Genomic DNA, 22,570 nt, shown 5'->3' with positions numbered 1-22,570 from the left:
CAGGGGGAGGGGTGGGGGTTCTGACGACGTGCTGGGGGCTGCATAATACTGCCCCGAGAGCCACCAGCAAATCTCTCACTGGTGCGATTGGCTAAACGGTATGTCTGGTTGTCAACTACCGTGCTGGTAAATAGCATAACTAGTTTCTACTGCCTCTCCTACCAAGCAGCACCTTTTGGGCTAGAAATGCCTTGAATGATTTTATAGGCGCGCGATGGGATCTCTTCATGGTGCGTAATGGGACATTCTAAGCCACATAAATACGGAAGGGAAGCAAGGGAGGGAAACGGCAGCTTGAATTATTCCTATCTGAACAAAAAAAGCATCATTTGCCGTCGAACAACAGTTGAAACAGTTTTGAATATGTAGTGCGATTAAAGAAAACAGTCATTCAGCTTCTACTGCCTCTTCTAAAAAATGTGTTGAATTACTAAGAAAGAAGAAAAAAGGAAGCTTGCCAGTTCAAGTAGCTCTACACTAAGAAAAAAAGGTGCTAAAAGTGGAAGAGTAGAAAATGAACAGAGACAGTATAGGAGCAGAGGATGCCACTTGCCTTGCTGGTGGCGTCAAGGGCGAGCTTTCCCCGGAAGTTCTTCCCACAGCCAATGGACAGAGCCAGCTTGCGGGGGGTCACTGGTTCGTGGTCGACTCCTCGGACAAGCTGGTATAGCCAAGTCCTGCAAGCGTCCCGCTTGCCTCATTAGTACCCAATTAAGAGTCTCTTAACAATGATAATTTAGGTTGTGCAAATGCCACAGCTCTCATTAAGGGTGTGCCGAGTAACGGTGAATGAAAATAAGCGCTGTTAGAGCTACAATTTTTTGTTTGCTTTCTAGAGTTAGTTCTATTGTGCAGCAGATGCACTAATTTTCAGCAATAATCCTCACACAACCAACATCGATAGGCTTTGCTAATCAATTGTATCATTTTCAAAGTTTCTTCTTAATGCCGAGATCAACACATCTTTAGCCCCAAACATTCACAATAGGCTCCAACATTCTTTTCTTTTTACTCCAACATATTTTGTGTGAAGAACCAAAGCTGAAAAATTTGTTTTAAATGATGTGGATAACTATCGTTGCATTCTAAAGCTAAAGAACTAAAAGCTCTAAAGGACTAAAAGCTCTAAATGCTAGATCATATGCCATTTATTATATACACAAGGTCAGTGCACTGAGATACTAAATGCAAGTGCCTTCTTTCACCACCTACAAGTGTGATATGACTACACAGTCTATACCTACAGAGTACACCTCTTTCTAGTCCATGCCTACAGTCTATATAACTAAAAAAGTCCAAGCAGGTCTCCCGCTGGAGTACATTTCATGGTTACAAGCTTCACAGTTTTAAAAAAAAATGTTTGAAATTACTTTAATAAGGTGAGTATGAAGTTCCTTCTGTTTTCACATATCGTTATCACTTAAACTGTATCAAATTCCACTTGGAATCTTTTCTCTTTGACAACATTTTGCCTATAGCTGAGTTCACTACACTCTGGAGACTAATGTACGTAAACAGCTGAGAAAATCAAAGAAAAAACTGTGGTTTCTTGGCAAATATGCACTACTCACATATTTAATGGATTTTAAAGGCTCCTATTGGACCTCATTATCTTATCATTGTTGTAATAACTGTCCCTGCTCAAGCCAGATGTCAATTTTTAAGTTGCAGACTCTTACCATTCCACAACTGACAAGAGATGGCGCCATTGGCAGGGGAATGAATGAAGGTGAGATCCAAACTGAAGTGTACATACATTAAATTTGCTTGCACCCTCCCACCAAGAGACCAGCAGTGTAAAATTAAGGCAGCTTACAATGCAAAAGTGTGCATGACAAGCATCAGCTGAAACAATGAGCCCCTCAACTCTCCTACTTCGAGCAGAATGCTTCACCAAGCAGCTGCACTGCACATTTACTGTATTTACTCGCATAATTTGCACCCTCGCATGATTAGCGCACCCTTAAGTTTAAGGGAGCAGACTGGCCTTAGGGCTATTTTTTTTATTTACCAACCAATTTTAATGAAACTGCACTGCATTATAGAGTTTTTTGTACTGATTTAAAATCTTCCATTAGATTTCTTGTAAGTTGATTATATTTTGAGTTAATTAATGGTTAATTGCCATTATTTTGGGTCACGGTTACAAAATAACCACTCCACACAGAATGGCAATTACCATGTCGCTAGGCAGACAAATGACTAAAGAAAACAACATAGGAAAAACTTTTTTATTTAGCTATTTTTGGTCGTTTTACAACACAGTGAACTTCGCTTCTCCCGCACTCTGCCAGAAATGGCTCACAGGTGGTACCAATTGAACACAATAATAATTTTCCAAAGCCTCCACTTGAAAAATTTGTTTCCAACATTGTATTCTCCACACATTTTGGTATCAGAAGCAAAAAGAATTACAGTTGCACCTGCTCTGGGTGCCGAGATATCTGAGGATGAAATGCTAGCTTTGTATTGCAAGAAAAGTGCCGTTTCACCATCGAATTCTACGCTAACTGAGCTGTAGAGTGCACTTTAAAATGCTATTATAATATAATAACAACAAAATATGGTTACTTTTGATGAGGAAATTCACAGACTGATAAAAAAAATGGCTGTGAAGGCCGAAAATGCCATTTTTCAGAAAACGCTTTTTTTGACCGTTTTTCGGCCCCAAAGACCCAACTGCCCCCTTAACCCAGGTGCACAGAAAAAAAATTTCACTCGCATGTTTTGTGGTCCCTGTCTCGCCCAAAGAGACAAGACGTCGGGGCGTGCGAACAAACAAGCATGCTTTGAATGGCAGCACGGCACCAAGGAGCATGGGAGCAGAGTGATACACGAGACTGTGCATTCCCTGCATTTTTTCCTTGTTTCTTTCCTCCTGCGTGACTGGATCTTCCTCCTGCCCTCCCTCCGTAACGAAGCGGAGGAGAGGAGGAACATCCAGGCAACCTTCCTCACCACACTGTCCCTTCTCCACCCTTCCCGACACATGCACACCCCTTCTTTTATCCTTTCCACGGGGAGTTGGAACTGCTCAAGCATGCGCCGCCCTCTTTTCCTCCTTTCTCTTCTACCGTGAGAGCTCACACACAACACTCATAAAGGCAGACGCGGAGTGAGAAGCACTAACTTTTTCGTCGGAGGTGTGCGAGGGCATATCAGCCCCGCCACAGTGTCGCCCCAGCCTTGCCTCTACTTTCCTGTGTTCGTGCTGTGATGAAACCCTCTGCCTCTCTTTCATGCGTACGCGCTCTGACCAAATTCGCCCTTTGCACTGATGTTTCGAAATCAGTCGATCACCTTTCGCTTCAGTAGCAATGGGCTACAATAACTATACGGCGAAATTCAAATTCAGTGTCAGAAAGTTTGCCGAGGAAAAACAGGACCGTGCAGGCGCAGAGCACTCTAACATGCACGAGAGCCCTGTGGGGTATTAAGGGAAGAAGAAGAGTTCACTCCAACATACCAAACCTGGAAGGAGGGCGTTTCAAAGACTAAAGTAAGGAAAGTTTCCTGCTGGTGGAGAGGCAGCGGAAATGTGGCACACTCTACAAACTCTTGCTAAATAAATTATTTGCGCTAAAAGGAGGAAGTCCGTGTCCCTCTTTTTAGCGCAAATCATGCATGCAGGCAACCATGTGAGTGCGGCGTCACTGGTTACGTCGGGCTCCGCAGGATGGCGGTACTTGTCCGTGATGAGTGTTGGATGCACATAATGTGTGTTGGACGTTCCAAACTCTACCCCACCAAATGCAAAGTAAGGCCTCGAGTCCAATGTGAATGCGATTAATAACATCTCTGTTGACACCACCGTTGAGAATCGGGTTGAAACCATGCAGACGACGCACGCCGGTGTTTTTCTTTTCTTCGGCGTGCGGGCGCAGTGGCACAAGCCGCGCCACGTCCGTGGTGCAGCGGCCATGTCCGTGGTTGTTTCCAGTGTTGCCAAGCAAAGAAATTGACATCTAAACTTCTCAGTGAATACCACCTATACCACTCCTTGTGCGAGTGCCTTGCAGACCCTTACCCCCTGTTTTCCACCCCACCCACTCAGAGCAGGCCTTGGGTAGCTCTTGCCTCATGGATCAACAGACACTGACTGACTGACTGACTGACTGGACTGGACTGGACTGGAGTGGAGCGGACTGGACTGGACTGGCTCACTCACTACCCCCCCCCCCCAAATCTGCCACCAGCACTCCCTCGCACTAGCCATTCACCACTCACAGTCACCGCTCACTCACATTTGACGCAACAAAAAGGTTTTGAGGCTTACCCTTCACCACAAGAGCATACACTATGCTCATGCTGAATTATATTCCCTATAAATCATTGCAAACAAGCCAAACTGACCAGCTGAAGCGCAGTAGCATTTAACTTCCTTTTTTTCATTTATATTCTACCCAAACACCTTTGTCTTGCAAAGCGCCCAACTCACCCGGTCTTGTGGCCAAATTGAGTGGTGAGCTGGTCCTGGGAGAATCTCAACAGATCAGCCACCACTTCGACCTGCAGGAGATCCTGGATGTCTTGGCCAAGCTTGCCACCCAAGTTGCGCCTGTGATAGCGGGAAGGGTATGGGGTGGGCAAATGAAAAAACAGGACACAGCCAAGGCAATGAAGTAGATTCGGCATTTGACAAGGATCCACTATGAGAGCTGAACGGTGTTCTGTACACACACTTACGTCGTAAAGTGAGCAAGTATAGTGCTGTGGGGAAGAGAAAAATAAAATGAAAGCAGAGAGTTGGGGGTAGTGGGGAGGCAGATGAGGCTGTAGGAACGGTAAGTGGTTGAAAGAAAAACCAAATAAAATAAAAAAAGAAAAATTATGATGATGATGATTATGGGGTTTAACGCGACGGAACTACACAGGTTATGAGGCACACCGTAGTGGAGGACTCCAGATTACTTTTGACCCCCTGGGAATCCAAATCCAATGTGTGCCAAAATCTCGAAACGCATGGGCGTTGTTAGTGGCCGCCATGGCCAGAAATCAAACCAGTGTCCTTGGGATCAGCAGCACAACGCCTTAGCCACTGAGCCACCGTGGTGGATAAGAAAAAGAAAGAAAACTAAGGGGTCGTCCATCCAGCATGAGGAATATAAAATATGGATATAAGATATGCTATATGGAGGATACAGTAACCCTGACCCCAACAAAAGTTTGCATGCAGAGACTTCTTTTGAACTTTCCATTTACATTATTCAGGGTTCATACAGGCTTCAAAAGCAAAAATTCAAGGGTTTTCAAGGACTTTCATGGACCAGAAAACATATTTTTAAGGTCCCCATCTAACGTTTTATCTGGGATTAATTATAACTTTTCCAACAAAATGCAAAAGTTTTTTATTGCACAATGCCTAAGCACATTAGTGCACATTTAGATAGGTGCTAACGGGTTCATAAATGCTCCCCCAGCTTTATTTTTTATTTTATGGTTCGTATTTAGAGGTTTTTCTTTTTCCTTTGTGTTTGCTGAGGCTGTTTGATTTCAAAACCTGGTGAATGTTGCCTGCATCTCCTGCTTTGGCAGCAAGAGTATCAGCTGAAATTAAATCCGCAAGTGTTGCTGCAAGGCAGGATGAACAATGTACACGTCCACCATTTGCATGTAAAAACAAACGCAGATGGAGCGTATGAGGCACAGCAAACATGCAATGGGCGAGCGTCCACAGACTAGATGGAAGATGCAAGATAGAGAACAGAAGCTGGCTTTCACTGGATTGTATCGTGACATGGATTGGATTGACAAGTGCCTGCTCCCAATGTTGCCTTGTAATAATGAAAATCCACCAAACTTGTAATTTCACGCAACACACTGAAACTTGATTGTTATAATGTTTCTTTACTTTTGGTAACACCTAAAATCCATGACAACACGTTAAATTCTTGTGAAAACACAGGGCCATTGATTCTCTCCGGAACAATCGAGGGTTTTCAAGGATCATTTAAAAATTCCAGGACTTTCCAGGCCTTGAAATTGACACTTCTGAATTCAAGGGTTTTCAAGGTTTTCAAGGACCTGTGCGAACCCTGAAATTTATTGTATAAAATGCTATGCAACTTCCATACACTTTTACGCAGAAAACACCAATGTGCCGCAAAGCCATAAGAAATACAATAAATTTTTAGAGTGAAATAACAACAGGGGATTATTTACAGCACTCTTTGTACGTGGCTGTTTTTAATGTTCACCTGCCCTTCGAACACAACCTGACTGAGAATGCAGCGAGAGACAAAAGGGAACTGAATGCAGATGCCACAAGTGAAGCTTTACAATGGTACTGTCAGGGTTCGTACAGGCTTCAATAGCGAAAATTCAGGGGTTTTCAAGGACTTTCAAGGACCAAAAAAACACATTTTCAAGGTCCCCGTCTAATGTTTTATCTGGGATTATTTATAACTTTTCCAGCACAATGCAAAAGTTTTTTATTGCAGAATATCTAAGCACATTAGTGCACATTTAGATAGGTGCTAACGGGTTCGTAAATGCTCCCCCAGCTTCATTTTTTTATTTCATGGCTGGTATTTAGAGGTTTTTCTTTTTTATTGGTGTTTTGCTAAGACTGATTGATTTCAAAACTTAGTTAATGCTGCGTGCATCTCCTGCTTTGTCAGCAAGAGTATCAGCTGAAATTAAATCGAGTAAGTGTTGCTTCAAGCACTGTACTTCAAGGCAGGATGAACTATGTACACGTCCACCATTTTCACGTAAAAGCAAACGTCAATGGAGCGTATGAGGAACAGCAAACATGCAATGAGCAAGCGTCCATAGACTAGATGGAAGATGCAAGATAGAGAACAGAAGCTGGCTTTCACTGGATTGTATAGTGATATAGATTGGATTGACAAGTGCCTGCTCCGAATGTTGCTTCGTAATAATGAAAATCTACCAAACTTGTAATTTCATGCAATACACTGAAACTTGATTGTTACAATGTTTTTTTACATTTGCTAACACCTAAAATCTACGACAAACACTTTAAATTCTTGTGAAAAGACAGGGCCATTGATTCTCTCCGGAAAAATCAAGGATTTTCAAGGACCATTTAAAAATTCCAGGACTTTCCAGGCCTTGAAATTGACACTTCTAAATTCAAGGGTTTTCAAGGTTTTCAAGGACCTGTGCAAACCCTGACTGTGTTACACCAGGATAACAAAAAAAGAAGCTGAAGGAAGAAGAATTGCAGAAAATCTAGTCCAAGCCAGAAAACTGCCAACAGGGCAAGTGGAATGGAAGTTAATGACTCGAATACAGGTACGGGCATTCACTGAACATTTATGTTAAGGGGGCACGCGGCTTTCAACTTCGGAAAAATGACCGAAACATTGTAATTTTGCAAATAGCTTGCCCACTTAACACAAGGAGGCGCATTGTTACTTGTACTACACAAAAAAAAGCAATTTAATTTTCTCTACACATTTTTTGGGTAACTCAGTAATACTGACAGCTTTAACTCTTTCGCTACCGCTGGAAAATTGACTATTTTTAGGGGTTCAGGAAAACATTTTTTTTCCTGCTAAAAAATTGGTTAGGCACTAATTGCAGGAACACAAAATGCAGAATATTTAACGGCCTTTCCAATAACACCAGTTTTTTGAAGATTTTTATATATCATAGTTGTAAAAAAAATATCAAAATCAAAATTTCTGTCAAGTTGTCGAAAAAAATGATAAAAAAAGAGTTGTGTATATCAAACCACCGGTAGTAGAAAAAAATTATAATATACATTTTGTAGGAAAACATTTCAAAAACACGCCCTAGAAAAAATGTCGACTTGCGCGGAACAGTTTGTCAGATATAAAAAAAAAAATGTTAGCATGCACGGTGCTCGTGTCATGCGGTGAAGCCCAACCTCCAATTCAAAATGTGCAATTTCGGGTGGTTTCCTGGAATAAATCTGGCGGTTTGTGATTATCAGAGGCACCAATTTGCCCCCACATAACGTAAGAACATCTTGTCAATGGCTGACTTTGCATTTACAGCGAGCACAATATTTGGGACAAGCATGCGATGCGGAAAAAAACATGCATGAAGTTGGAAACGGAACGACGTGGCTGATGCTTGTTGTCTTTCACAGTCAGTTATCTCTCAAAACATAAAGCTGAGCTTTATTATCATCTTCTTACTCGCAATTGTAGCCTTGCTCGCAAAAATGAGGTACGATGAGCTAGAATCGTGCCCTGCGATTTTTGGCCGAGTAGCAGTTGCGCGATGAAAAAGATCAGCACAACGAGCCTCCTCTATTGCAGCGCCACCTAACAGTTTTCAAATGAAACAGTACAAAAACTTATCGGAGACTCCGTCCGAATAGACAGTTCAACTAAGCAGCAACATTAGACACCCGGATATACCCTCGCATGGAAACGAAACTGGAAGGCGAACAGCTGGCAGTGTAAGGCTGGTTTGAAGCGCTGTCCTCGGTGGAACAGATATCTGGCGACTGGGTGTGATCTTTTGACTTGCATCTGAAGTTCTTATCGCAGAAATCGGGTTAGGGTGGGGGGAAATCAGGAGCGGCGTGCTTTGTTCGAGGATCAGTCGCGGACGCTCCAGGCGCCATGGCAGGTAGCCTTGAAGTTGGGTAACTGCGTAGTAGCGCTAAATATGAATTTCGCGATGCAGAAACAAAACCGAAACTGCTGTAAACTGTTCGCGAATGGTCCTGGGGTAAGTAGAACTACCACAGAACTTAGAACAACTGCGCAAAGGCAATAAAACTGCCTAAAATCATAAAGTACCTTAGCAACCAGGCACTGCTTGACATTTTCAGCCGATTTCTGGGATTATTACTGTCAGAGTGCGAACCTGACGATTTAAAAACGTTTGCTGGTTCACCATTCACGCCCTGATAGCTTAAAACAAACGCAGGTGCAGAGTAATTACGAGTGGCACGCATTCTTCGCTGGTAGCAGAGACGCGCGATGACCATGCCCCTTTTCCACACCCAGGTGATTCAAATGCGTGTCAAAAATCACGTTTTCGTTGTAAAAATGAAAACAAAACTGATTTTGAAAGGCCATTTTCTGATCTAACTCCAAACAGCTTTACTTGTTGGAGCAACGCCTGGAACGCTATGAAAAGGCGCTCCCAAAAGTATCAATCAAATTGATCGATTTTGATAGGCGCGGTAGCAAAAGAGTCAAGAACACAACAGCAAGAGAGTATAGTCAAACTCCGTGATAACGAAATCCCCCGACTACGAAGTTCCTGCAGCAACGAAAGTCTACAGAAGCCCCTGTAATTTCATATCTCTTGGTAAGGGAATCTTTTTGGACAGCGAAATTCAATGCAATACAGCTGCCATTTCGTCTACCAAATTGAGGCTAACAGTGTCCACCAAGTGCTGAAATGCATTTTTTGTGCTCAAATAGCATAAGCGCCTGCCAAAGTGTGCTTGAATGGCCACCACCATATTTGTTAACAAAAAGACTGTGCAGCAGGTGGCCATGGAGGCAGCCTTGCAGTGACACTACCAGGGGGGGACACAATTTTGGTCAGGGTTGTGACTCCTGGCACGGCTTTGGCTATGCTAGCCGGCTACCGCTGAACAGCACACAGGCGTTCATTGTTTGAGTGACGATCGGCCCATTTGCTCTCGATAGGATTCCTCCACCAGCCCAAAAGCAGAAGTTCCTATCGCTACAAGATAGGCAGCCACCACTGCCCAAGTCAGTGGCACAAGTGGAGGAAGGGAGGATAGCAGCGACAAGTCTGGGACCACGTGCATTGATTGATTGTGGGGTTTAACGCGCCGACGCAACGCAGGCGATGAGGCGCGCCGTAGTGGAGGGCTCCGGATTAATTTTGACCACCTGGGGATCTTTAACGTGCGCCGAAATCTCGTACACACGGGCGTTTCTGCTTTTCGCCTCCATCAGAAAAGCAGCCGCCGCGGCCGAGAATCGAACCCGCGACCTCGTGCTCAGCAGCGCAACGCCTTAGCCACTGAGCCACCGCGGCGGGTGGGACCACGTGCAGGTTGCTCTCTACCATTTTGAAAAGCAAGGCCACGCCTCTATAGAGACACACCTGCACAAAACCAAACAGTAATAGCTGCGGTGTTTCTGGACGTCGACAAAGCATGCTGACTTGGTTTTGTGAACAGCACTGGAACAAGGTGCCACTGTGTGGCAAAATTTGTCAACAAGAGAACCTGGACTTCACTTGCATGCTCGGTCCCAAGGATCGAGACAGAAAACGTGAAGAGCAAAGGTGTGGGATGCTTTGGATGCATACCACAAGATTCGGTTGTTCTCAGGCGTTAAACGACGACTAGCAGTGAACCACTTGTAGTGTGAGAGCCGAGCTATAAAGTTGTTGCAAGGTATGGCTTGCAAAGTAATATAATTGACTTTCGGAAATAACTATTTGGTTTGCGGGCGTTTTTCTTATCGTTTATGTTTCCTTCTCGCAGCAATGAAATTCTTGCAAAAACGAATTTTTTAGCATTCTCCGGCGGTTTTGTTATTGCGGGGTTTGGCTGTACATGGGAACTGCCGAGTCCGTACTGCTAATGAGGCCCAAGTTAATCTGACTGAACAGCTTCTTTCTAAGCATTTGGAGCAGGCCTGGCACAAATTTTTGGAAACGGCTTGAACTAGCCTACAGATCATGGTTTACAAACGATGGGCATCCTCGATTTACCTGCCGTGAATAGTCCGATAGACCGAACACATGGGAAAATCGAGCACTGGATTTTGTACTAAGCAGTCCATAGAAAGGCTGGGGTGTATAATTGGGGAAGCCCCACATCATTCGCGTCCACTTTGTTCAGTATACAGTGCTGAGATGGCAGCACAAATACCCAAATAGAACAAAAAAAGTTACTTCTCGCTTTTGACGTTACAAGCAAAATGTGTCCACTACTCACAGCTTGTGAATAGGAAGCGTGGCAAACAGGATGGGTACCCCGCTTTCCGTGAGCACCGTCTGCTTGTTGGGCTTGTGCAGGCCGCAGGCCAGCTTCGCTAGCACCTGCATGCATCGAACAAATGCGTCTTGCTCGTGTATTCTTTGCAAACTGTTCCCACTGAAAATACGAGGACAGGATTTCCTTTTTCCATTGTTTTCTAAAACATGCCTGCCGCGTGGCCGGGCATGTCAATGGGTGGAAGTGAGTTTGAAAGTGAGTCCACAAGAGCAGGCGCTCGACTGTGGGTCAAGTACGATGGTAACGCACCACGTTTAGACTGTACCACAATGACACACTGCTGAGAGAGCAACTGTTTGCTTTCACTCTTTTTACAAGAAACCGTCATGGCCAGAGAATCTGGTCGTTGCAGAGGTACTTTGGGCTTCCACCACACCCCTACCCTGAACCCAATGTTAAATAAAGTGGTACTAGTACTACTACTACCAGCCTTTTTCTAACAAGGCACTTGCATAAAAGGGCCACTGAAAAGATATATAAGCTCGGTCTAATTATGTACAATACATATAAGGTTAAATTTGTAGGCGCGTAGGCCATGTTCCACATTTTTTTGGCCAATTCACACATATTATTTTTATTTTCATAGGGAAAATGTCTAAAAATGACACATCTTCACCAAAATTTGGTGAATCACGTAAAACATGAACACAACATGCCCGACAACAAAACTGCTTCATCAGTCCCTTCCCATTCCGCCCCTCAGTCTTCCAGTTTGACCATTACTTGGTACTGCAACAAGCTTGATACATTCTCCATCGTTTGTGAAAGTATACATAGCTCACTTACCGTATTTTCCGGTGTATAAGTCGCGGTGTTTTTCTGAAATTTTCGTTGGTGCGTCTTATCCACCGGTGCGACTTATGTATAGAATAAATCTGATTCGCGGCGGCTGCGTGTGGCCAGCGCACGTTGAGACACAGCTCTATGGTGTAAATCAATCCCAAGTCCACCGGTATGGCATTTCTCATAGCCCCTATGTCGCTTCGGGACATTGCACAAAAGAATTTTCAGCTTTTTCTAGTCAAAAAGAATGATAATGGCCTGCGACAACCACGCGCCACTTTGGGCCATGCGTATACAGTAACTACAGTTCAGAATAAATTCAAAGTACGTAATATCAAACTGGGTTGCAAAAACAAAATGCAGCTAATGAATTATTACAGACAGTTACTCTGAAGGAGGTAAACGTGCTAATTTTTAAAATGACAGCTTGGAGATAAGTTTTGATTTTCGTGCAGCTTCCCGTCGCGTCACTTCCGTCTGCCATGACACCTTTATTGCGCTGATTTACGACAGCACACAAGAGACGCGCGACGTTTGGAGAGGTGGCCAAATGGGTCTCCGACTCTTGGGACTCCATTTCTACAAAAACAGTTGTAGCCGGGTTGATAAAGGCCGGAGTAATCCGGTCCGCGAGTGGTAACGATGTTGGCGAAGAAGACATCAGAGAGTCGGAGGACGACAGTGATGCACCGGTGGAACTCCTACTGAAGATACTGAATTATTTGTTAGCGAGTCTGAAAAAAAAGATTTTGATGGTTTTGCCTAAATGCCGTCCGTAAGTACATGTCATCTGTGTGTATCCATAAACCACTTTTGAGAAGTAGTTATGTCCAGACTTTGGATGTTATATGCCCGTGTCTAGCCCTGTTTACAGGGGGATGCATTACTAGGTGGAGGCCGCCACAACCATGTACTTTCACCGCACTTTCTAACGATCTGAGTCACTATGAGTTTACCTAATTAACAAGTGCGTCTTATATACCGGTGCGTCTTATACAACGGTGCGACTTATATACGTTTTTTTTTTTTTTGAAAAACTCATTTTGAGGGGGGCGCGACTTATACAAAGGTGCGACTTATAGACCAGAAAATACGGTACAAGTAACTTTCCTTATCCCACTTCTCTCATAAGCTCACTAACTGCAAGATCGCTCTCTCTCCCTCCATGCTGCTTTCATAATAAAATTGCATGCAACTCCACAAAGCTCATTTAGAAGTTTTTCCTACTCAGTGCCCACTCGTACCCAGGCCCACTCATATCACTGATTCATTTCCCTAAGGCTCGTAGAAGGTTGGTCCCTCACCCATACCCACGATCACTCAGGCTAACTGAGAACCACACTCATGAAAGCTAACTCCCACGCCACTTTGGTTGAATTTCAAGTGCTTCGCTCCTCCCCTCTAGCATCGGCTTGCTGATTTATGATTTCGACTTGCAGTAAGCAAAGAGGGGGAGAAAGCAACGTGGGATTGGACAGCAGACAACTCACAAGTGAAGCTTTCTTGCCTGTCAGTACAATTCCTGTAAGTTTTGTCGTGTGATTTTGCTTAGGTTTGCCAGGAAGGGTTTATTTTCTCAGAAAAATACTGTATTAACTCAAATGTGACACAAGTTTTTGTTCACAAATTTTGCTACCTGATGCTGGCCTTTGCATTCCAATCAACACAAGCCGTTTCAAACAAGCCTCTGCCTCCCCCTCCCCCCACCCCCAAGTAAGCATGTCAGAAACAGAAGGCTCACACTGTTGAGATTTTTGCTGTGTTTTGGGGCCTATCAATGAGCACTGAAGCTGTCTTCCTTATAGAGACAAAAAACCAAAATGACTTTCCATATGTGACATTGCAGAAAATGTAAATATCACCACATTGCCTCAATTAATCCATAGGCCTCTACTAGGGCCAACCTCAACCCTCAGGTGTTGCTTCAGAGCGTAAAGCCATTATGTAAACCGTGAACTCTTCTAGTACAGTCAGAGCTGTCATATGTGTGGAGCTACTTTACTTTTTCGAATATTCTTTTGAGAAAAACTAAGCAAAAAAAGTATACACACAAACACAAGTGCATGCAGGTCAAAAACAAGACCAGCACACTAACTTGCTCGCAGTCTGCAACCCCCCTGCACTAAATGCAACACGTACTACTGCACTCGCCAACATGTCAGGAGCGCATCAGGGTTTCAGTGTCGGCTTTCTTTGCTGTATTCCTATTGCTTGTCCAGCTATTCCTGCCACTTTCCACACATTCTCTACCCTGAAAATGCCTCTTCGCACTCCCGCTTTGCTAGTCGCCGACTCAGACTGCCCACCACACGTTAGGTTTGCACAACTTCCCTAGGCAGGCTTCCCTGCAGGTGCCCTGTGGCACCGTGGCGACAACTATGCAGTTGTGACTGGTAAAGGTCACTATGTGTCATGGAGGACAAAACAACCGTTTAGGCTCTAAGCTCAGACTGGCCGCCGCACGGCGGGTGCTAGTTCTGAGTTGTGTACCAGCACCTTGACAAGCTTGCCACTGCACTTATTGAAGCACATAATCTACACGAGCTGACTAGCGTCAGAATGTGCCCACACCTGGGAGCTGAGGAAAGAAATGTATTGCGCAATTAGTGTTTTTTTTTACTCACAACTGAATTTTTATTGGACAAGAAAACATACATACACAAAAAACACCGTGCATGTCAGAACAGTTCAATTAAAGAAGGAATCACTACGCAAGCCTGCAACTCGTCTGTAACCTTCCTCGTCTTTCTTGCGCTGGTTGTTTTCCATCATCACGAGGGAAGAAAAGATTTTTGTCAAATAAGAAATTGAACCGGATGAAACAATCGAGGTTGTTTGGTTTTATCAGCAGCAGGTAGCCTTCTCACGAAACAAATCTCGCATCTAATATGATAAATGAAAATAAATTTGCTGACCCATTCATGTTCCGCCTTCATGTTCTCATTCTAGTGAAGTTAATTCCTTATCACAAGTTATGCGACCTGTCAAGGCAATGAGCTGAAACACTGCCACAAACCTTGTTGTGTGCGATCCCAGCTGAGCAGCGGTAGCCTGTTTGGGCATAGACGGCAGCTCGGATCTGCTCCGTGAGTGCCGCAGCCCGTGCCAACAGGGCGTCGGGGCAGTCAGGCTCGTCAATTTCGGACAGCCATGCAGCCAGGTCTGCCTCTGCAATCCGGAGATGGAATGAGGCGCGTCACAGTGGCGCACCATGCGGTGCAGTGAAGCTGCACTTTCACCAAAGTTCGCGCATCACCTTGCACCTCGAGGTCACTCCCAAGTCCTCTGAAACCGCGCCGCCACTTAGAGGCAACGAAGCCGTGAAGAGTGACTCCGAGCTCCAAGCGTAGGGAACTTGCCAAAGCGCACCGAAGGACGAATGACTACTACAGTATACAGTATGGTTCAGGGTAACAAAGGTACCCAGATAACAAATTTCTGTTTCCAGTTGCGCAAATGCCACCTGACCGTCATGTTCCTTACAAGTGGCACCAATTGTGCTTAGATGCTTATATTACTTCATTACTGCATTATTATTCCTTGTCAATTGTGCCTCATGTTTCCGATACGCTTTATGTAGCATTCTTTTTACTCATGTGAACCAGGTGTACAGTGCGCCCTGCACACAACAACCGCCATGTCAATCAGTCATCAGTTTGTTATAGTGCCTCTTGTTTGTTACATGTGAACTTAAGTTACCAATATCTGAATCCTTGCTTGCTTCGCTACAAATTAATAGATGTATAACAAGAGCAGCTGTCATGGGTCGCAAGCAATGATGACAAAACAACAGAGCCTGGAAGAACCACACACATGCATACTAATAGATGTAGCCTCTGACCTCGAATTCCCTTCTTGGCATGTCTGGGAATAACCCTCACCCTTCACTAACAGCTGTTGCACCTGGCGTCAATGTTCAATGTGCAGAATTGTGGGGTTGGATACGTGCTAAATACTTTCAACAGGCTCACACACTTCTAAGACAAGGAAGAAACGCTTGATAATAAAAACGTGAAACATTTTTAATTTTACTATTTCAAGGAGTTAAAAAAAGAAAACTACAGGCTATGTAATAGGCAATGTCGATGAATAAAGTACAACTCTGTTGACCCATCCCCAGGCATAATGTTTTCCTGGTAGCTATGCGGCAAAAGCCTGGTCCCACTGTAACAGCTGCCATTCAATGTAATATTGGTTTGTTTGTGTCTCTGAAATGTACTCTGTTGTCCCCTGAACAATGAAATGATGAGGTTTTACCTCACTTGCAATTCCCGAGCCTGCTCTCTTTCTTTATATGAATTTGTTTAGCAGTGTTTTTTTCTGAAGAACGGAGCGAATCCCCTTGTGAGTGTGTACATGCACATCTGTCTCTTCCATGACACATGCGGGGGCACATCACATATGTTGCCATCAATTAGCACCTCACCCTTTCTTAATTGCCAGACTTAGCAAGAGTTTACGGCGCGTTTCCTCCTTTTTTCCTTTCTTCTAACCGGTGTTTGTCCATGCCACTGGCTTCAGTAGCACGCATTTTCCCCACCTCATTGTGTTTTCTAGCCGAAATCATGCGAGCTTTCGCTTCATGCCGACAACGCAGAAGTCATCCTGTGTCGGCTTCATAAGTGAGGAAACCCCGTTTTGAGATGCCGCCAGTGCAGGATTTGTTTTACTTCAAATTTTTTCATGCATGGGTAGAGCTGCTGATGTGAGAATGCATTTTATGCAACTATACTGGGGGGGGGGGCAACTTATAAATGAAAACAAAAGTTACCTCTGCACCACATCACTACAGCTGGCTGTTCCCCTGCGCGGTGCAAAGAGTGCATTACTACAGATAGTTTGAGCAGGACACGTGTCATCTCCATGATTTTTCGCAGTGGATCAGCTAATAAATTACTGCAACATGAAAAACAAACTAGAAGAGAAAAAGGAAACTATGTCCCGCATTGGGTGCAATCGCCTTTCAAAACACGCATGTGCGCCGACATCACAAGTCTATTGCTTAATTAAGCGGAGTGATACACCACATGAGCTATTGCCGTCCTGAATTTGTACACGAATATAGGAGGCAGGTTACAGAGTGCTCATGCCTTACAATGAAACCAACTTGCCATCGGCTAGGCTGCAGAAAAAGAAAAACAAAAGTGCTGGGGTGGGGGGCTCACTTGTGCCATCCGTGTCCTGTGAAGCCCCCTTAGGCTGCTGCGCCAGGAATGTGTTGGGCAGGCTGCTTGCGTCCTGAGGGATGGGGACCGTCTTGCAGGCCTCCGTGAGGTCCAGGTAGGCCTCGTCCACACTGGCTCGCTCCACCACATCGCTGAACTGGCAGAGCACCGAGAGGACCTCGGCACCAGCCTCCCGGTACCTACGCGCAAGGGCAGTGGTTAGAAGCGCCAGCTAAACTGCTAGAGGGAAATGAACGTATGCTGTACACTGTGTTTCAATTTGTCGCATACAGTGCATTTTCAGAAAAACTGCAGGAGTTGGTGCTCCGACACATTGGCGTTACACCTCTTGTCGCGCACCTGAAGGCAAGTGAAACCTCACACGCCCAACACATGCACTGCACTCACAAGGTCATGCACCCCTGCAGCTAGAAGAACACAAAAGGTGATAGAACTTTCCTGGAAATGACTTTTCACTAAAACCTCAGCCAGCCATTTCCTAAGGTGGGCTATGGGCTACACTGGACCCTGCTGGAAGTGAAAAGAATATGACACCTTTCTGCTGGAATATGATGTCATTGGCTTTGAATGCACCATGCATAACATGTGGACGTCTTTTCGTGTCCTAGTGAAAATTGTCACTAACACCCCGCGAATAGGTGGCTTTGATGTGTCATCGTGGACTGCCCAGCACTGGTTCAAAGCAGCTCCGTATCTTTTTTTTGCCAATAAAGCTGCTCAGGACTGGCAAATAAAAGAGATGATATGTAGCATGCATGCATACCATTAGGTGAAAGAGGAGGGAAGGTGACCCCCACCTGGTAAGGTCAGCCTTGCCCCTGACCTCGGGGACCCGAAACAGGTGCAGGTCCTTGGCCAGCTTTTCCGCTTCCTGACCACGCATTCCACGCTTAACACCAAACGCCCGGGCCTCGTAGTTCACTGCGATCAATCTGCATGTAAGGGGGGAAAATAGAACATTCTGCTTATTCAAATAGGAATACATAACATTTTGCTTGGCCTGTTTCATCCGTGTAGTCTGGAGCCGATTTCTGAGGCATCATGCTACCCGTCTGTCCGTCTACCATTAATACCACACCCTCTCTCAAGGAGAGTCACTTATTATGTAAAGGCCAGCTAACTGGGGCAACCAGTACTGTTTATTCGTATACGTATCTTTGCTCCACGCTCTTGAGCCACATTTTGTTCCCAAGCCCTTCCGCCACAGGAAGTGACAATTTCAGCTCTCATTAAACCTTTCTCCCTCGCAAAATAGTTTTAACCTGGCCGCCTTTTTCCCTGCACGCTCCCTCATGTTTTGGAGATGACGACTTTGATGTAATTATGGCACAGTCCACTTTCAATGAATAGTTACGAACTCTTTCTTTGCGCAGCTTAAGGATCTCAAAAGCACCTGCTTTACTCTGGCATTACTGATGTCCTAGAATACACGCATAGCCTGCTTACATGATTCCAGTTAGTGCTACACATTTCACAGTGCCCTAGTATGTATATGAATGCTGACAATGCCACATTCTCTCGCACACATTCGCCGTGCTGCGAATACGATAGCGGCAAGTCATGCCTGCAGCTATTCTCAAAGGAATGCAGATTTTAGAGTCAAAGTAAGACAACAATGAGGTGCCCCTCATCACTTAAACTCACTGAAAGTGGTCCTCACAACACTCAAAGATGTGTCAGGCTTCCTAGGGACTTTCTAACATGATATATGTGCCTCCTAGACAGCAGGCAAACTTCAGTTATCAGAAAACTGGATTTATCGTGGTTTGCACAAGCAGTCAACTCTGTTTTCTCTGTGCCACAAATTACGAGACCAAATTTTTGACTAGCCAAATAAGTAAGCCAGGATAATTAGAGATAAATATGTGAATGCTGGTTGTACACATGAACAAGATAGCCAATGGAAGAAGAGAATTGCATCAACTAATGTGTGGACATGATGAGCAAGTCCAAAAAATGGCAACATAAGCAGAACGTTCAGAAAAATTTTTCTGTCACTGATTTCCATTCTTTAAATCATGAGAAATAAGGAAACAGCCAATAAAGGCGGAAAGAAGTGTCGGAAAACATAGTAGAAACGAAATAAAAAAAGGAAATAAATTAAAAAGCAGCACACCAGAGCACTTCTCATTAGTTGTGAATAAGAAAGCATTAACGCTTAACTGAACACAGCGTAGTTTTCCTTTTAGCGGGCACGTTCATGTCACATCTAATGGGAATCAGTGAACCAGCCATGAGCCTCTGATGGCAGCCGTTATCGTCACCAGCCAATCCCACTAAGTGGTCATGTGAGGATACTGGTTGGTTGTGATGACTTTTAAGCCAAAAAGGAATTGGTGAACTGGTCGTGAGCTTCTGAAGATAACTGTCATCGTCACTGGCCAATCCTTTTGAGTGGGTATGTGAGAAATGGGTATGTAGGCATTATGCCTAAATGAAATATGGAGAAATAATGGCCATGAGCATCTAACAGCAGCTGTCATAATCACTGGCCAATCCACACCTGAATGGGTATCCTGTTACACTTATATTCAGCCCCTGTCGGTGTACCGAGCAGCGTCAAACTCGTGCGTCGAGCAGTGTACAGGTTTTCTATCATTTTGAAGTCGGAGGCCCCAACCAACGCGTTCACTACGTCCACAATTAGTCAGCTAAAGCAGTGGAACCTTAGTGGTCTCGAGGTCGGGGTACGCGGGCTTGACTTGCATTTCGAAGGCCCTCGGTTCGATTCGTACCCAGTCCCAAATTTTTTTAACTTTCTTTTCAACTCTACTACTCTATTATTCCAATGCCGTCTGCCATTTTAGGGGCCATTAATGTTTCCGCATTAAAAACTTTGAGACACTCCATATTAGGGTTGCCACCTGACCGGTTTTTTTAGACAGCGGGCCGGTTGCCGGTCTGTACCTAAAACCGGCCGACATTGGCCGTTTTTTTTGCCATCGTGCCACGGTCATTTATTTTTGGCCTTTTGTAAGCGTAATCACATGTACTAAGACAACCATTATGTGTTGACAAGCTGGGCAAAGAAACGCGAGCAGAGGAAATGCGCGGCCGAGCGCGATTCCCGAGATGGAAGGGGACCAAAGGGAGGAACAGCACAACGAGATGCCGCCGGCACGACAAGCAAGTGCGGTTACTCTTCAGTGCAGCACATTCAGAGCAAGAGCCAAAACCTCAATCGCCTTCAGTACAAACGTAATGTTGCTTTCTTTGTAGGGAAAAGCTACAAGAAATGACATTGCATGTCAATAAAAAAAAATGTGGCGTCTTTTTTTCAACACAAATCCAACCTTCTACTACCCTCTCCCCCCCCCTCATTTGAATTGCCGGTTTTTTCTTCGGGAAAAGGCGGCAACCCTACTCTATATTAATTGACAGCCAGAGCTTAAATAACCCTGTGAAAACTTTAGTGTAAGATTTCGCACAAACGCATAGCGACATTATGTCCACACACTTATTTTCCTGACCCCCTGCACAGATATTTCGTTCCCGTTCCCCTTTCCCGCCCACCTGTCCTGAGTTTCGACCGTTCACTCACCCTCCGCCCTGAAAGGTGTTGTACTGGGCCACGGCGCAGGGCTTGCCATTCCACTCGGGTGCCAGCTTCTGCTCCACTTGCACGTAGAAGCAGTCCATGTCGACCAACGCCACCGCACGGTGTCGAGGCACGGCCATGATCGCCTTCACCGCTGCACTAGGACGATGCCGAAACCAGGCGACGAACGGTCACGCACACGCGAAAGCTCAGATACGCCTTCCACGGCGAAGCGAAGAAGACGAGAGAAGAGGGAAAGAAGCGACGCCGATTTAGGCGCTCATTTGAGTTCAACAGACTTCATTTCTACTTCACGCTTTTATGAAATTATCACGGTACAATTTCTCAGGGTTCCCCGTGGGAACCAATGTACTACGCCGATTTCCCGGGCGAAGTTTTGCTGGGCTGTGCACGCTGTGTGGCTCAGCTTTCGCACTAACGGGGTTTGAGTGTGCTTTTGTGATGGAGCCTGTTATGTACAAACAGGCAAGTTTTGACGCCTTCGCATTTGGTGGTAGCAACGCGCACTAACCAGGAACTCCGGCCGCCGTACAGGGAACAGCGATCGATGTACGCGAAACATCCCAAGGTGTCAATCGCGCCTGTTTTGGACCAGCACGAAAAAACCAGTCGTGAGGAGTTTCGGCCTACCTCGAAGCAAGATCGATGTCAGCTTTGTCATCAGCTAGTCGACGTTACTCGTACACCCAATATTGATAGCCTTTGGCACCTGGCTAACCAACATGCTTCGTAGAGAAACAACCAGCAGCACGAACCCGCTTCACTGATCATCGCAATCGCGACCGAGCTCGGCGCGTTCGAGCATGCTTTGGCTAACGTCGGCTTTAGCTTCGGCTTACTACGGGAGCGTGTTGTTGAACAACAGTAAAATATTCTAGTTCACTATAGTAAAACCCGGTAAAACCCCGATAACCTTCCATAAATACAAAATACAGACGCAAGAAAGTACACCACACTTTACTTGTGTGAATGGTGACCAGTGACAGTCTATATCGTCTATATCCAGATATCCAGTAACGTCTAGTGCTATCGCGTGATTTCATGTTACCTTGGAAGCAAAAGTGCTTGTTACCACAGGCCAACGTTTTTATAGCATCCTCGATTAACCGCACCGGTGCACACCGGGGCACACCGGTGCGCCTTTTCATCCTCGATAAACCGCACCGGTGTGCACCGTCCGTCCTCGATAAACCGGGGTGCACCGTCGCGGGGCAATTTTTGGTTGCACCGCCGCGCACCGAGAGAGTCGACGGTGCGCCGGCGTGCAGTCCCGAGATGCATCGCGGACGATGCCGGCGAAGGAGCTTCCTCCGCCGTCTGCTGCAGCGAAGGCGCATCGCCGCACTCGTGTCAAGGCGGACGGAGCTGTGTATTGTTGCTGACAAGGATGGCGTGCTTGTGAATTCATCGGGCAACGATGCGACAGTCTCCTAACGGGCGGTAACAACGGCCAATGATTGTAAATGAGGACGCGAACTTTGTGTATACTTCAAAGACGGCTGCATGCATTGCCAGAAAGTTGGGGATTGACATTCGTTTCGTTCGATCGAATTATCATGAACTGTTACCGGAGTGCCTAGACGATGAAGACCTACTTGTTTTGCTTAACGGAAGGGCGGAACAAAACAGGCACTCGCATTATGGCTCAAACGAAGATTAGAAGCAGCTTGTATGTAGCTGTTTAGTGGAAGCAGTGGCGGTACGATTTCCGCATGTGTGACGGATATTTAAGTTGTGCGTACATATAATCATTGGCCTTCAATAAATACCACTTTCTAATAGCGCTGTGTCTCATTACAGTGCTGTATTGTTACTTGTGAACTTTTTTATGAGTTGATTTCTTAGATTAAGAGATGGCGCCTGGGTAGAACCGCCCCGTTTGTCCTCGATCAACACTCCGTGCCGGTACGCACCGTCGTGGGGCACTGTGCACCGCGCCGGTTTTGGGGGCAACACCGGTGCGTGTTTATCGAGGACGCTATGATTAGGTCAGTTTGCAAACTGCGCCTCGAGAGGCGGTACCATTTTGTCGCCATTCCGACAGGTGGCGCTGGCGTTGCGTTGAGATCTAGTTTGAGGAGCGAGGCTCGCCCCGGCCATGTGTTT

The 22,570-nt window shown here is 45.3% G+C and overlaps 1 protein-coding gene across 2 annotated transcripts in view; it reads right to left on the bottom strand.

The window, feature by feature from the left end:
- The window catches only part of LOC144144287 (DNA polymerase eta-like), a 31,709-nt gene extending 10,425 nt beyond the window's left edge, over nt 1-21,284 (bottom strand). The window contains exons 1-8 of one of the 2 annotated variants that reach the window (XM_077675650.1): nt 21,095-21,284; nt 20,447-20,597; nt 17,703-17,837; nt 16,885-17,084; nt 14,736-14,887; nt 10,877-10,980; nt 4,439-4,558; nt 554-677 (exon numbers count right to left, since the gene is read on the bottom strand). In XM_077675650.1, coding sequence (XP_077531776.1) covers nt 554-677; nt 4,439-4,558; nt 10,877-10,980; nt 14,736-14,887; nt 16,885-17,084; nt 17,703-17,837; nt 20,447-20,597; nt 21,095-21,125 — 1,017 coding nt within the window. In that variant the 5' untranslated portion in view covers nt 21,126-21,284. Of the gene's footprint in view, nt 1-553; nt 678-4,438; nt 4,559-10,876; nt 10,981-14,735; nt 14,888-16,884; nt 17,085-17,702; nt 17,838-20,446; nt 20,603-21,094 lie in introns of both variants that reach the window. The other variant, XM_077675651.1, reaches the window with a different exon arrangement.
- Nucleotides 21,285-22,570: the final 1,286 nt, after the last annotated feature.

The sequence above is a fragment of the Haemaphysalis longicornis genome, unplaced genomic scaffold (assembly GCF_048455015.1).
Source record: "Haemaphysalis longicornis isolate Haplotype H1 unplaced genomic scaffold, Haemaphysalis longicornis Haplotype H1 scaffold_697, whole genome shotgun sequence".
NCBI classification, from domain to species: Eukaryota; Metazoa; Arthropoda; class Arachnida; order Ixodida; family Ixodidae; genus Haemaphysalis; species Haemaphysalis longicornis.
The sequence above is the reverse complement of the archived record's forward strand: the minus strand, read 5'-3'. Positions and strand labels throughout refer to the sequence as shown.